At 41.4% G+C, this 16,366-nt stretch overlaps 1 protein-coding gene across 6 annotated transcripts in view; it reads left to right on the forward strand.

The window, feature by feature from the left end:
• The first annotated feature begins 2,031 nt into the window (after nucleotides 1–2,031).
• vav2 (vav guanine nucleotide exchange factor 2) overlaps nucleotides 2,032–16,366 on the forward strand; it is a 205,527-nt gene continuing 191,192 nt past the window's right edge. For 3 of the 6 annotated variants that reach the window (XM_023407516.2, XM_087174316.1, XM_023407519.2), the window contains exon 1: nucleotides 2,033–3,361. In XM_023407516.2, coding sequence (XP_023263284.1) covers nucleotides 3,158–3,361 — 204 coding nt within the window. In that variant the 5' untranslated portion in view covers nucleotides 2,033–3,157. Of the gene's footprint in view, nucleotides 3,362–16,366 lie in introns of all 6 variants that reach the window. The other 3 variants (XM_087174315.1, XM_087174317.1, XM_087174318.1) reach the window with 2 other exon arrangements.

Raw genomic sequence — 16,366 nt, forward strand, 5'->3', positions numbered from 1 at the left:
CTCTGCAAAAAAAAAAAAAAGAAGAAAAAGTGTGTGTCTGTCTGTGTGTTATCTGTGGACTCTGTTTGGAACAGATTTTATGGCATTAAGGGACAAGCCACGACAGGTCAATCACATTTTTCAGTAGCAAAGTAGAGGGTGCATTTCCGATCACAGCAAATGTAGTGGTTTGTTTGGTGTTTCAATGGTACACAGATTAATATAGATTCACTGAGTACTTTATTGCTTGTTCATGCAGTTATCCAATCAGCCAATCATGTGGCAGCAGTGCAGTATATACGATCATGCAGATACAGGTCAGGAGCTTCAGTTTATGTTCACATCAAACATCAGAATGAGGAAAAAATGTGATCTCAGTGACTTTGACTGTGGCATAATTGACTGGTCTGAGGTTTTCTGAAACTGCTGATCTCTGGGATTTTCACACACACCAGTCTCTAGAGTTTTTACTCAGAATGGAGCAGAAAACAAAAAACATCCAGTGAGCAACAGCTCTGTGGACAGAAACAACTTGTTGATTGCGAAAGGTCAGAGGACATGGTCAGATTGGTTGGAGCTGACAGAAAGGCTGCAGAAACTCAGATATCCACTATTACAACTGTGGTGAGCAAGCTTGGACTAGGCTATTAAAGACTGAAAAAATGTAGGCTGGTGTGATGAAACTGGATATCTGCTGAGGCAGCAGATGTAAGGGTCACAATTTGGCATCAACAGTATGAATCAATGGACCCAACCTGCCTTGTGTCAACAGTCCAGGCTGGTGGTAGGTGGTGTAATGATGTGGGGAATGATTTCTTTGCACACTCTGAGCCCATTAACACCAGTCAATCATTGTTTGAATTCCACAGTCTATCTGAGTATTGTTGCGGATCATGTCCATCCAGCACATCAGATATGTATAGCAGAAAATCTTTTTAATCATTAATCATCCAGGTGTGGCCCATGTATTCTCAGTGGTTTGTACCTCTGAAAGTGTGTATGTGTGGGTTTGGTGTGTGGTGTTGTTCATATTTATATTGAAAGGGGCAGTGATCCAGTAATTAAGTATTGTGTATTCCACAATGTTGAGACAGCTGCTTAAAAAAAAAAAGAATGGTCAAAAATGAAGCAGCAGCGGCCAAGATATCTTGACTTTTAGTCCTGTGGCATGGATCCAAGCCCAAAAACACCGGATCCCATAATGCAATGTTCCAATGCTACAGTCACATCACAAAGTGACATTTGACCAGCCACACGAGTGAGGAGCTTGGTTTACCATCGCACACCGTTACATCAAGTGCTCTTGTTAGCTTAGCCTGCAAGTGTAATCTATTTTGGACTCTGGCTCTCCATCCCCTCTAAGATCAGCTCAGTCATGTTAGCTTTCTGTTGGTTAATGGTGCAAATTTGCATGTCAGATTTTGAAAAGTTAAACTCCACACAGAACTCTCACAAAGATTGATTCTGCCTTTTAAATCTTAGTGTGTCCAGGTCTTAAGGTCCTCTCTGCTTGGTAAATACACGTCTTTCAAACTCCACACCTCCGCTTTGTAAATTAACCTTTTCTGTTACAGATTTGCCCTCTCCAAACTCAAGCTGAGATAACCCTGATGATGATGTCATCAGGGGGTCAGTTCCTCAGACTCCACAAAGCTCCTCCAGAGGCATAGAAGACATGATAAAACTGAATAGTATAAGCAGATTTTGACACATAAAATCATGTAGACCTTCACAATAATCCACAGCATTGTGAGCAGATATACTGAAAACTAGTGGCGACTTTCCACCAGTGCACCTGCCAACCTTTCAGTTCAGTGCTGATGTTAGAAGCTTCACACAGTTTTTTCCCACTTTGCACCAAGTCAAACATCATTATGGACCGATCACACTGCAGTTAAGGCAGAAAATGTTTTACTGTGTTTTTTTTTGTCTGAACTGTCCCTTTAATACCTTGCATTAGAATCCCGTGCAGTGCGCGCTTCATCCGTCAGAGGGCGCATCCACTGCTCCCGGTTCAAAAAATATTCCCTGAAACTCACATTCTTGGAGTATGGAGCCACTTTAGCGAAGTGCAGACACACTATCCAAGTTTGCACGAGATAATCAGCACGTGCGAACCCTGTTCGACCAGCGGCTCAACACCGAGCCTGAAAGCCTGGACGCTTTCCCCCTCAGATCTGTACAGCGCGGGTCGGGAGTTGGGACCGCTAAACATCTCAGTCCGAAAGGGAAACGAGGATAGGGAGACGCGAGAGAGAGAGAGAGAGAGAGGGAGAGAGGGAGAGAGGACATGAACGGAAGGGAGGCAGAAATCGCAGAAAAGCGAAGCTGTGTGAAGGCGTAACGCTGTTTTGGGCGTGCGTAAAGGCGCGAAGCAAAGTAACATTAAACGGGTAAATGTAGACGCTTGATTCTTGTTTTCACTGGACATGTATCCGCGACCGCTGAGCGATGTTTAGATTGTGTTGTGGGAAGAGGGAGATCCTGGCGTTGTGGACAGACTCTTGTGTGTATTATCTCCTCTTTTTTTTCGCTCTGGAAATTACTGGAAGTTCTTGTTTTTGACGTTTAACTTGTGAGGAAACGTTCAATGCAAACGCGGTAGGTGACTCCGGACTTAGATTTCAACAACTAAACAGACTTGAAACGCTGTTTTTTCCACATTGTGTTGTAGGCTGTGTGGTGTGGTTCACTGAAATGTGAGACTCTAGTGAAGTCGATAGGCTACATGACAAACCGCTGCATCCAGCTGTTTTATTTGCCACTGTTGTAACCCTTCATTCACGCCCTTTGTATTGGATATGTTGACAAAACTTTTTAAGAATGAAGAAGGTTCCCGTAGCCCGTCTCTGTTTTCTGCTGCCGCCTGCTGAGCCTGATTTGATGAAACGCTGTGATTATTTGAGTCATTCTCAAGCTTTCATCATTTCCATGTTGAGAGGAGAGGAGAGCTGACATGCGTCTGGGATGGGGATATAGTGCGGTGACGTACAGCTATTAACATAAAGTTGTGAAACTGCCTGATCACCGAGCCGATAGTGAATGATTGAGACATCCGGCGCTGGTAGGGAAGCGACCTTAGTGCCTGCTTAGTGCGCCGTGAACCGCCGCTCTCAGCACCGCTGTGAACCAGCTCGTGGACTCGGTTACTTTGCGAGGAGAGCCTCCGGGAGCCGCTATGGAGGAGTGGAGACAATGCGGGCGGTGGTTGATAGACTGCAAGGTCCTGCCCCCGAACCACCGGGTCGTGTGGCCCTCGGCGGCCGTCTTCGACTTGGCACAGGCCCTGCGAGACGGGGTGCTCCTGTGTCAGATGTTGCACAACCTCTCGCCGGGATCAGTGGACCTGAAGGAGATCAATTTCAGACCCCAGATGTCACAGGTGAGTCGGCCTCTGTTAACTTCAAACCAGCAGGTGATGTGTTTGATTCACACCCCCAGGCTATGTCTTGTGACTATGCACACCATGCTTGTATATGCATTGCTCTGCTTCTTATTCACACCTTGGGATTGCCTGGGCAGCCGGCGGGTACACAGAGATGTTCCATGCATTGCTTTGATTCTGTGGAAAGCTGAGTGACATTTTGCAGCATCTTATTCCTGGATTTCCCACTGGTGGCCCACAGATTTTACACAGAAACCTTCCTGTCACAACAAGCCCGCTTCTTGGCCCCAGCCCTGTGCAGCTCTACTATCAGTACATCTGTGATAATACAATTACATACAGTAGTTAGGTGCTTAAACACATTAAGAGCCATTCAGTTTTGCACAGGTGAAGGAAGGAATTAAGTCCACAGACATCTTTAGACACTAAGGTGTAATCTTGGTGCTCAGCTGGCGGCCTCAAGGATGACCATACCTGTTTCCTGCAGTACTCAAATATGATATCAACCTGTGTAAGATTGCTCATTGTCATGTTATCAGGAATATGAAGTGCTGACGAAATTAACTCGCAGTGGCAGCTACAACATCCTCACATTTACTTTAGATTGAAGGGTCTTAAGTGAGTATTAAGTCTATAGTTCCAAGTGCAGAGGGAGCAGGAATGATCATTAGCTTTCTGAAGAGGAATTAAAAACATATCAATCCTAGCTTCAGTTATTTGCAGCAGTTTATCTTTACTGTTGTTGACCCTTTGGAGCACCAGGTGGGTGTGGATGTTCAATACAGAGCTTGGACAAATTAATAAAAATGCTTGGAAATCAGTGCTTGATGGTTACGGAAAGTTTAGCTGATACTCTCCAAATCCTTTTGGTTTAGCTGTAGCAGTGCTATCATAAGGTGGCAGCGATCTTTTATATTTTACCCGTGCCACAAAGCGGCATAGGGGTGACAAGAGGAGTAACCGCCTTTGTGTATAATTAGACTCAAAGAAAACATGAGTCTACATTGTGGTGCAATTATAGGTTTGCATTCTAGATGCCACACTCTGGAAAGCTCCCTCTCCACTTCAGCTCCCTCATATTTCCAAAGCCAGTACGAGGAAGTGTCGGGTGCCACAGGAAGTTTACGTGACCACAGCAGTAGAGTAAAAGTGCACTGTGGCAAACCTTTCTATTGACTTTTTTTTATCTACCCCGAAGTCCGCTCTGAAGTACCACGGAGCCTCTGTTTGTGTATGGTGATAAGTCAGGGAATTGATCACAGTTGCCCGCATCCTGAATTGTTTCAGTTATTGTTATTGTCGTGCCCCGCAGAGGCCGAAACAGCTATCATACCACAGCGATTGCCCACTGACAGCACATTTGTCTGATATTCTTGGCACAACTTCCAAGTCCCCGTTTCTGTCATAACAATGTGTGAATGTCTGGCTTTCACTCTCTGTGTTGTTTGATTTCTTGCTTTTCCGTCATGTTTCCAGAAGTAATGAATTGATTGGTCCATAAACAGAGTTGTATTTGACAACAATTTTTTGATAATGAATTAATCTTTGTGGTCATTCATGAAGAAAAAAAAGCCAAATATTCTGGTTCTGGCATCCCAACAGTGCGAATCTGTTGCTTTGTTGCTTTCTCTGTTTTGTATCAGTGTTAATTGCATATTTTTGGGGGGTTTTGGACAGTCTGTCAGGCAAAGCAAGCAATTTCATAACATTACATCAGGCTCTGTGAACTTGTGATGTTCTTTTCTGACACTTCTTAGACTAAATGCTTTAATGTAATAAAACTGACAAATTAATCAGGTAAAATAATGGGTAGCTGCAGCTCTAGTCTCCAGTCCTTCTCTATTTGGCTACTGAGCAGCAGTAGCTTCATCTTATCAGCTCCAGAAGCTACTGACTTCCATGATTACAAGGCGAGAGAGAGGTCTGGATGGCATGCTTTGATCCGCCCACTAATCCCATGCTTCCCAGTCCCACAGTTTGGATCTGCAGTGAGGGTGGAAGGGGTGTCCTCAGTGACAAATTGGGTTAAACAAAATCCTGGCAGCAGAACAGTGGTATGTGATTTATGATAAGAAAAAGGTCAGAGCGCATGTGCTTTAACACTCAGAACACACAAGAATCAGTGGCTGAGCCAAATGAAGAGGAGGTGAAGCAGAGCGATTACATTATTTGCTCTGGACAAAATTTGTCTTTCATCAACGGCTGCGCGGTGATCGATAGTTTCCCCAAAGTTGAGTTTTGTCTCTAGTTATACCTTGCTGTGACACATTTAGTATCGTCAGATCTGTTTGACACAGGAAGTGTGTGTTAACATTGGTTGTTAATACTGTGTGACTTGAATCAGACCGGTCTTTCAATGAAAGTGTAACTCTCATGTGCTTCTCCATTTTCTATTGACCCACTAATTCTATTCAGTTGCTGCTGTTAGCTGACCTTAATGACAATAATGCTTTAAACGTTGGCACCAATCCCAGTTTGTGCTCCAATGCGTTATTGTGTTTTAGTGCATTCTGAAGAGCACAGTGGATAGTTTTTCAGATTTTGATGGTTTGTTAGTGGACGTTTTGGCATGTGCTATGACACTACATAAGGTCTGTTTGATATTTGTCGTACCTTGTCGAGGAGATCCTCAGTTCAGACCAAACCAAACATGGGCTTTCTGTGTGGAGTTTTAGTTCTCATGTCTGCATGCGTTTTAATGCTGAAACAATGAGTTGATTAATCGATTAGTTCATTAAAAGAAAACTTCTATTTTGGACATTGAGTGATTGAGTCAAACATCTGCTAGCTCCTGCTTCTCTCATGCGAGGATGTGCTGGACAAAACAAGCAACTTGATGATGATGATGATGATGTGTGTTGGGCTCTGAGAAATTGTGACATTTATGATGACTGTTCATGACGTTTTGTAGACTAAACAAGTGAAAACAATCATTGACCATAGTGGGTCTCCTCCTACAAGTCATGAAGGTTACAAAAACTGACCCATAAATTGCCCATAGATGTGAATGAAAGTGTGGTTGTCTTGCTATATGTGCCAGCCCTGTGATAGCGTGGTGACTTGTCCAGGTTGTAGCCCGCCACCGGGGCTGGATCTATCCCAGCATGCACTATACCGGGATACATCCAGCCCCTGTGATGTTTAACAGGATATAACAAGGATAAACTTTGAGTTTATACAACTGAATTTTATGCCTGTTAACTTATTCCAAGTTAGAGTTACATTATTTTATATTGTCACAGCTTAGATTTTATTTCTGTTTACTTTTACTCATGACAGCTTTTGCTGCACTAGCAGTCACTATAACATTTTTTTTGCAATATGACCACTATGATTAAAGTTCCTTACACAACAAGGATGCAGGAAGTTTCTGAATTACAGACCTATCTTCATCACTTTATATTGTTTCACTTTTGAAAACCATCTGACACCTCAGAGACACAGTTATAAAACCACACAACAGCCGGCATCATGTAACTTTTTCATTTGAGAAAACAGAAGGCTCTCTGGGGAATTTTAATCTTGTAGATTTAGAGCATGCATTGCATATGCTGGGGAATATGTCAGAATAAATTAACAATGTTTTCAAATATATTCAGTTGATGAGTGAAGGAAACAATTGTATCTGACATTTTGTCAGCTGAACTCATGATTTGATGTTCTGAAATGGATAATTGAACAATGTAAAATTGAAACTGACATTTAACATATTCAACATTAAGTTAATAATAAAAGAAAAGTTGATTTAATATAACATATTTTATAGTGGAAAGGATAAAGTAAACACGGACTGAAAATTTCATGTTTTCCCAAATAAAGACCACAAGTTAACAGAACTGGCTTTATTTGCAATGAATCACATTAATATTCAAGATTATCAAGACTGTTACTTTTGTTGAAACAAGAGATGAGTTTGATTTGTTGGTACAATTTTATTTTTTACTTAAAATGCTGTTAATTTAGGAATATAAATATAAGTGAGCGTGGGCACAAGAACTCTGAGTTCAGACTTCTCTGCTTTGTTGTGGACAGGAGGGGAAGTGATGTGGCTCCCACAAAGAAGCTATCAAGATGACCTTCATTTGGGTGGTCAAAAAAAAAATCCCAGTATTGTATTTTAAAGGGTAGTGAGGCATTTTTCTCTACCTCAAGGTTGTAAACGGATGCTTAATGAGCACTGGTGTTTGGAGATGTTTCAGAGCTCAAAGTGTACATATCTAGAAGCCGGTGCCTCAGGCTGTGTCTGAAAGACAAAGACTGAGCTCTGCTCTCTCTTTTGCAATGTTTTTTTTTTTCTCCTGTTAGTGAGGTAGTTTTGAATACCTTTGGGATGAGTCAGATGGATATGTTTGTGTGTGCTGCTGTGCTTTTGTTTCTGTGTGTGTGCGTGTGTGTGTGTGTGTGTGTGTGTATGTGTGTGTGTGTGTGTGTGTGTGTGTGTGTGTGAGATGTTACAGTACCTGTGTTCAGATTGAATCACTGTTGGCTGAGCCCAGAGCTCTCCTGGAGCCTCTCTGTGCTCTGCGGGGCTCCAGATCTCACACACAGCCTGCTGCTTCCACTCACGGTAATTGAGATTCTTCCTCTTTGTCCTGCTCCCACCAGAAATATTGGCTGCTGCTGGCAAGTAACCAGAGCTGATCTGAATTATAGGTTGTTAAATTCTGCTATCAATATGCTGGCAATGGAAATATAAACAAGGATAATCATGAATGTATCAAATGGGGTTTCATCCACTTTCATTCTCAGGTAGTTTTCTAATTCATGCCAAAACAGAAAAGAAACAGTTAAAGCTATTTTTTTTTTTTTTTTTACAGAACAGAAACACCATGAGCGAAGTGGATTAACTTGTACAGCGCAAAACTGAAAGTCTGCCTCTTGAAAGAGAATTTGAGATTAAACGCGTTCATGCCCACCTGCTGTGGGGAATATTGTCATAAACCAAACTGCTGGTAAAAATAATTGAGGATTCAGTACGGAGTGGTTCTCCAGAAAAAATGGCTAACTGCTAGCTTGTCAAAGAAGGTGCTCATTTGCTTTGCATGTGTATTATTCAGAGGTTATGATACGTGGTCAAGAACAGGCTTTCAGAACCTCAAACATCTTTCTCAGAGGATAACTAAATATGAAAGCAGCATGACTCGTCTAGACATTGCGGTAAAAGTTGGCTTACATGGCAGAGGAAACATAGTTAGCAAACATATTGATGACGCATACATAACTAGCAAGTTGAGAACAGGTAGACTGCATGTTCAGTCGGATTATAACTTGTATTAATTTGTGTGGAGAATGTGAATTGGCACATTTGTGTCATTTTCTGGTCTTGCTTTTGTCCAATAGTGGTTGCCCCTCCATTTTGTCCACCGCTTGTTACGGTTAATGTGTTAGCTAGCAGCTGGCTCACAGCAGACACAAAGCAGTGTCAGGATTTATTAGTGTTAAGTTCACCACCTGACAAATTAAAATCTTGTATTTATATATCTTTTAGCTCTGGTTTGGTGTCTACCAGGTTTTTAGAGAAGTATCTGGCTTTTCAACCTTTTTCAGTAGTTACATGCTAACCCTTCCTGGCTGCTGCTTGATGCAATCCAGGTAAACTTTAGTGGGTTTACCTCAGCTTGTTTGCTGAAAACATCACCTTACCTCAGGTTGAATGAGACAGGAGAAACCGAACCATACAGTAAATGTGCCACAAACCCAAAACAACCAATGAGCTAAAAGACACTAAAAAGCTCCATAGAGCTGTAGTTGGGTGGTATTCTGTGTTATTTTGGCACCATATGCTAAACCTTTCTCCATTTACCCCATCCTCAAGTCTGTACCCCCGCTTAGCCATTAGCTTTAACTCTTTATGACCACTTTTGTTTTTCAGTATATTCAGTTACAGTGTTATAATTCGCATATCCGTCTGTTTCTTCAGTTGACTGCACAAGTGTATGGTGGCCTGATCCCTGGTTATGCTTGTAACACACTGAAAGCCCCGTCTTAAAGAGCTCTGCAGGGTTGGAAATAAGATCAGAGAGAGTGTATGAACCGGAAAATGACATGGTAAATGCCAGGCCATGTACTATTCTGAAATCTATGTTTGTGACCAGTGTGGGGAGGGAGGTGGTGACTACTCTAGACAACCACCCACCCCTACCTCCCTCAGGAGTAATTTAATCTCCGCGTTTGGTCTACTGTTGACCCCGCGACCTCGGTGCCTTCCGGATGCAGGTAATACTGCTAATGGAGCTCGTTAGAGACACGTTCTGGGTTGCACAGCTGGGCCGGTGCCACCGGCAGCTAATGGGATTGACAAGGAGTGAATGGGTCTAGGCTGGGGGTTTCTAACCTTCTGTGTGAGGTAATCCGACTCCTAAGGTCATGAAAATCTTTTTAACTGAAACTTTCAATATTCATGTGGCTTGTGTGTTGTCATTTCCAGAACTGGCATAACAATGTTTATGGATAGAAATAGCCTTTGTCTCAACCTGTCTGTGGTAATGGTAAGCTATGAGATTAAGCTACGAGACCTTTCACACATATGAACAGTTCGGATGACTGCAGTTAGGGAGTGGTGCACATAGCTGATTTCAGGAGGAGACATCTGCCATCTAGCATGTTAAAGTAAGAACTTGTGGCATTTTTGATAAGTTGAGAAGGACAAGCCCCCCACCCCCACCCCCCCGCCTGCCAGTGATACACTGTATTCTGTGACAGAAAGTTCACCCTCAGGTAATGCTAATTGCATACTGCATACTGTATGCGAAACAATGTTGCTCCCCCAAGTGAGTGAGGAGCAATGTTTTCCCCCACGGCAAGAGGAAAAATGAGTGAGGACAGGGTTAATGAATGTCACAGAGCTGCAGTGACAAAATATGTGGGGAAAGCTCTACAACCCTTCAGCGCAGTAGACTGTCCATGTTTTAGGATTGCTAGTTAATTCCCATAGTTTCTGTTTGTATCAGTGTCATGCTTTTCTGGTAATTGGTCCTTAAATCACAATTAAAATCACCAACTGTGTTATTAATGTGATGAGAAATAGCTAGATTGTTAAATCTTCTTCTTTTTGAGTCAAATAAAAACATTACACTTTTTTAAATCTAATAAACTATTAGAATTTATTTGATAAGTGATTCAGATATGACGACCATATTCGGAACCAGCTTGAGATTTGAGAAAATGCTAAAGAAACCCATCCCTGTTATTAGTTGTAAAATGAAGAAAGGTTGTAAGGAAGTAGATTAATTTAGTCTGTCTACTTTATGGCTGGAAGTGTGATCATGTTTCCTGATGATTATACGTACAGTTACAGTAAAGTCAAAATATGTGGTTTGGATTAACAAAACATTGCTGATGACGTGTGATCTGACGTGTGATCTGACCTGGTTGTTATAATGATATTGCCCCAACTGCAGATGATCAAAACTGAACCTGGTGAGCATAATAATATCATAATCAATAAGAACGACGAGCAAAGCTATGAAAATACAATCAGGTTGTACAAAAAATATGTAATATTCGTTTAATCCCAGGGGATATAGTAGGGGCCTAGCAATGCATTGATCCCTAGTTATATTTCTTTTCTTAACCTCTAAACCTGTTTTCACACCGAGGCAGGAGTACAGAGCAGGATTCCCAGAGCTGGTGGGAATCCAGTGTCCTGTTCAAGGTCACTTCATTAGGGCGGATGCCTTGCGGCAGGAGAGAGGTTGAACTTTCTCAAGTTGAAGGACAGTCTTAGTATCCACTTGGCCTAAAAATAAGTATTTCCTTGGAAACATAAGTAACAGACAACCAACCCAGCAGTGAGGGTTTTACATGCCCAGCTGCTTCTGTTCAACTTGTCAGCTAAGTAAAAATTTATCCTGTTAAAACAATGTTTGTCAGCTGTACAAACATTTGAATATCCTTAGTATCTCAAAAAAGGTGTTGAAAGGTTTCTCTGTACCTATGTGATGCTTGCACTTAGCACTGTGTAGTGGTTGTATGACACTCTGCATATGAATAGAATATAAATATGTGACTTACTTTGCCTTATTTATTTATTTTTCACCCACAGTGCTTCATGATGATAAAAAAAAAAAAAAAAAAGGTACTCTTATCTTCTAAATCCCATGTGAATAACAGAACAAATCTAGCGCTGGCATTGAGGTGTGAACATCTGTCCTCTTTTGGAAAAGTGTTAAACACCTTCAAAAATATACCATTTATGAGGCATGAAATGTGTTGAACTGAAACCATTATTGTGTTGTGTTTCTGTGTAAGAAAAAATCTGAGTTTTGAAAGCAAGCCAGAAAAGCTTAAAAAAAAATACAAAGCTAGTGAATCACTTAAGAGAAACTTCCTGTTAAACTGTGTGTCACATGATTAATAAGAGAAAATGAGATGAGTTCATGGATTGGACCAGAGATTAAAGTTCAATTTCTAATGACTCTAATTCAGCCTTTGCACTTCCTGGTTCCTGGTTATTTTATTTTGTTGTGTGCTACGCTGCAGCAGGGACACAAGGAAACTTTGTTGGACTTTGCTGTTTGTCCTTTGCTTGCTCAAACACTTTTTGCTTTTAATATATAATGAAATAGGAATAAGCATCTGGATCTCACCACCACAACAACCTGGTATATAGTTGTTATATAATAGATACACAAGGCTCTGCTGATGTAGGGAGAAATCTTTCCTTCTAAATACAGCAGAGCATAAGGTTTCAGCTTCTCTACACATTAGTTAGTCGACCATACAGGCTCTCAGAAAATAAATAAATACGAGTTATGTGAGTGGAAGGATGCTTAGCACAGACTTAAACAGCAAAACAGTTAAGTAGTTGTTGTATAATGCAGCAGTTGAATGAATTGCATAGCGGTTGAGGTCGATATTCATTATGTGCAAATGAATGGTCACGCACAGACCGCTGCAGCTCTGCACGCCTGCTGCTTGTGCAGTGGGGAAAAAGAAACGGGAAGTGAATTTGGAATTCAAACAAGCCCCTTTTTTTTTTTTTTTTTTTTATTTCTGACTTTCCACATACAGTAAATACCTGCTACATCTGTGTGAGCTCTGAGCAACACACACCACAGCTACCACAAGATGTGGTGCTGAAGCAGATTTTAGGCTCAATGCAAACACTGAAATTCCCCACAGAGAATAAGGGAAGATTTAAAGGAAGAATGTAAATGTAAATTGATGCATAGATTAATAATCATTAATAACAATGATTTAATACTCATTGAATGATAATGATCAAATGCTAGTTCTTACAGTTTAACCTGTAAATTTTGGTCTATTGATTCCTGCTCTTGACTGGCACACAGCTTAACCCTTTTCACCCTGACTGTAATAATCCAAATGGTGTGCATCCAAATTTAAACAGTGAGCACTCAGCTGCACAGGCCCCAATTTGAATGCGTGCCATTGTGGACACGGAGGGCAGAAAATGCTGCTGCAGAGCAATGAAGGGTTGAGCATTTTGAAGTACTAAAAATCACCAGAACGCGCTGAATTGTAGGGATGTGAATGTGTGTTCATCTCACGGCTCTGTTTGTTTCACGACAGAACTAATGAACAGGAGAATGGAGTCTTGTGGGTGGATAGGTCTTGGGAAGAATTTTCTATCAGTTGTATATTATCATCTGACAAATATGCCTCAGTTCAGAGCTGTGATGTACTATGGTCAAAATTTAAGAAGACTGTCAGACTAGCTTTGGTACCCAGTAGTGGGATTGTGGGGGGTGGTGGTGTATATATGGGAAACATTGGGCACCATTAGATATCTAGTACAGAGCAATTAAAGTATTTTTTTTTTTTTTTTGCCCTGTGTGGTGCATATTCTTAAATCATTACATTACTACAGTACATCTTATTATTATGTTGCCTTCATTTGGTCTCTTCCAGTGTCTTGAACATGACTCCCGTAGTTGGTGCTGGAAACCAGAGCCATGCATTTTATCATCTCTCCAACACAGAAACCCTTCAGAGCATTCACATGCGTCTCTCTTCCTTCTCTTCCCTGCATTCCTCGGGGAACGCTGCTCGTCTGAAAACGCGAGCACAGTGTTTATGCGGGGGAACTCCGCGTTGACCTATAATCTTTCCGACTGAGAGGGAGAGAACTGAAGTGATGTCATGTAAATGCAGCTTACAGCAAATCTAGTGGAGAGCATTCCAATATCGAGAGCGTTTTTGTAGGTGACGGTAGCATTACCTGTAATTTTTGCTTGTGTGAACACAAGGATCACTCTGTTAGCATCCTCTCATAATTATCTTATCTAACTAACCCCCTGGGGACACATTACACTTTGAGGAAACAGATCCGCCATGACAACATGTTGCCTTTTCCACTAGAGATGGACAAAGAGATCATGGAGCCTTATGGACACCGTCTGATTTCTAAAGAGGCTCCATCTGCATAGTGGTTGTTGGGGGTGATTAGGATGGGCATGCGGTGGAATGGCGGCCTGAATCTTTCCACAGCCAGCCATTCTCTGCTGGGCGCCATCGCTCCGCAGAGAAACAAGAAAGGCGAGGCCACAGTCCTGTCTCTGTAGTGGTGAGCCAGATGGCTGAATCTCTCCCCTGCCGTTTCTCTCAGACCAGACCATAGAAGATCTTTTTTTTTTTTTTTCTTCGTCTTTAATTGATTTCGACTCTTCAGTTGTTAATCAGTCGCCAGTGTTTTTTTTGTTTTTTTTTCCAGGCCTTGACTGGCATCTGTCTTCATCCACGACTGTCAGTAATGACACTTAGCTTTTGTCGGAGCAGTGCTGTTGCCGGGAGTCTAATTTGAGTTGTTGTGGTGGTGGACTGATTGTGGCTGTTTCCTGCGGTCGGGAACAGATTAGGATCTGAATTGTACTGCGGGGATAGGCACAGCAGTCCCCACCCCCCACCCTGCGGACACCTCCAAACCCAGCTGTATACACACACACACACACACACACACACACACACACACACACGGAAACGCACACTCCAATACATTAGCAGCCTCTTTCTGGGGGGGAGATAAACAGCTTCATAGTTCCTCTCTCTCCTGTCAAAGGAAACAGATATTATGAACTGTAGTGATGCACTGCCCGGTGGCAGCTAAGTATAGGATGAGTGTTTATATGTTGCACCAGCCATGGATTTTTCCAGCCTGTGCCACAGAATCGCCACAAGAAGCATCGATATCCCATTACTGACGCTTATTGATCATATCACATAATTGGCTGCGGAATAGGAAGGGCACAAAGGTAGGGTTACAATGTCAGACTCAGTCCCGTAAAAGGCCAGTGCTTATTGATCTCTTCCACGGCTCGGTCGCTTGTTAATCATGCAAACAAAGTGGAACAGTGTTGCAGGTTATGCAGGGCGGAAGAGATCATTTCCTCATGCTCCATCTTTAGCTCAGGGTGTGCTTCTTTGTTTTTTGTAATTTTAAACTCCCAGTTGATTAGACTAGATTTGGTGTTATGTTACAGTGTGCTAGATTAGTTTTTACCAGTGTTGTCTTTGCGTTCATGAAATTTCAGTTATAAAATAATATCCTGTGTATAAGTAGAGCTTCACTTTATTTAAATTTTAATTATTAATTTATATATTTATTTTTGAATAAAATGCTCAGTCCATAAAATGCCAGAAATTTTAATTTCATGAACTTTTATTTTAGAATTATTACTTTCTCTAATCTGCGAGTAAAAAATTAAGGAAAAAATATAGCAGTAAACTACATGATGATATAAAATTATAAAAAATTAGCTAATGTCAGTATTTATGAAGCTGTAGCCAACCAGTGTTTACAGTTTTCCTCTGACATTTAACTAAAGTGATGAATGAAAATCACAACAGATCAATTTTCCGTTGAACTAATCAGCTAGTGTTCTCAGCACTAATAAACTGCACAGCATGAACTTGGGCCTGTGAATTCAATTTTGAAATTAATCAGATGAGTGATTATGGGCTTAGAGGGAAAAAAAAAAAAATCTCATCATGGTGTGATGCGTAACATCTTGATGTGAGAAAATATATCCCCACACCATCGCCAGTTCCAGTGCCATGCTGAAGGACACTTAAGCAGAGGCAGAGGAGTCTTGCAGGACTAAACTCAAGTTGTGTGCGGTTGAAGGTCGGCAGTTCTAACCACTGGAATATCCTAATACAGAGAAAACAAAACCACCTTGTCAGTCTTTAACAGACATTCATTTGTATTCTGGAGCTCTCCAGTTAGCCCTCAGAGTCCTTAAAATTCTACATTGTGAGTCTTTTTCCATTAATGTATCTGAAATAAGCTGCCAACTTGAATACTAATTAAATTGTAATTGTCACTGTTAACAAAGGCCACAGAAACCTACTTTCAGCTTTTATCTGCTTTGGAAATTATCTTCCTGCATTTTCCCGGCAGTTGAAGAACTCCTCTTCCGGTGGACAGGAAGGACGAGACAGAAAAGATTTGGGGGGGGGGGACATAAATCAGATAATTCTGAGAATGTACATATTATATTATGACTGTGTAGAGTGTTGCAACACTGAAACATTTTACAAATGTTCACATTTCCGAACTCAGAGCTGTATATGTGTCGTCGTGTTTATATTTAGTCTACAAGTCTGCTACATCGCTGTGTGAGGGCCTGTTTTCTTTCATTATGCAGTCGGCGTGTCAGTCCTGCATCGTGTAACTCAACGTCGCACTCTTCTGTTGTCCATTTGTACGTAACATGGTTGCAGTGTTGGTTTATGAATGAGACTGTTGAATATCCATGTCATTGACTGCCCTTTTAAATATTTGTCAGCACGTTCACCACTCCAGACATTTGATTCAGCAGATGAGGGGGAAAAAAAAGAAAATGGGTATTTTTTTCTCTTTCAGATAGAATTAACAGAATCTCTGTGGTTCTCTGTAACACACACAAGTTCTGTCCACCTGTGACTGATGATATTTGCAAAAAACAATTTTTCAGAAGTGCCAGCCACAGAAAGGCAGGTGAGCCTCCTCAATCCCATTTCCCATCTTTAAAAAAAAAAAAAAAAAAAAAAAAAAAAAGG

Source organism: Seriola lalandi, unplaced genomic scaffold, assembly GCF_002814215.2.
Source record: "Seriola lalandi dorsalis isolate HSWRI2012SDOR001 ecotype SW California unplaced genomic scaffold, Sedor1 jcf7180002054337, whole genome shotgun sequence".
Taxonomy (NCBI): Eukaryota; Metazoa; Chordata; class Actinopteri; order Carangiformes; family Carangidae; genus Seriola; species Seriola lalandi.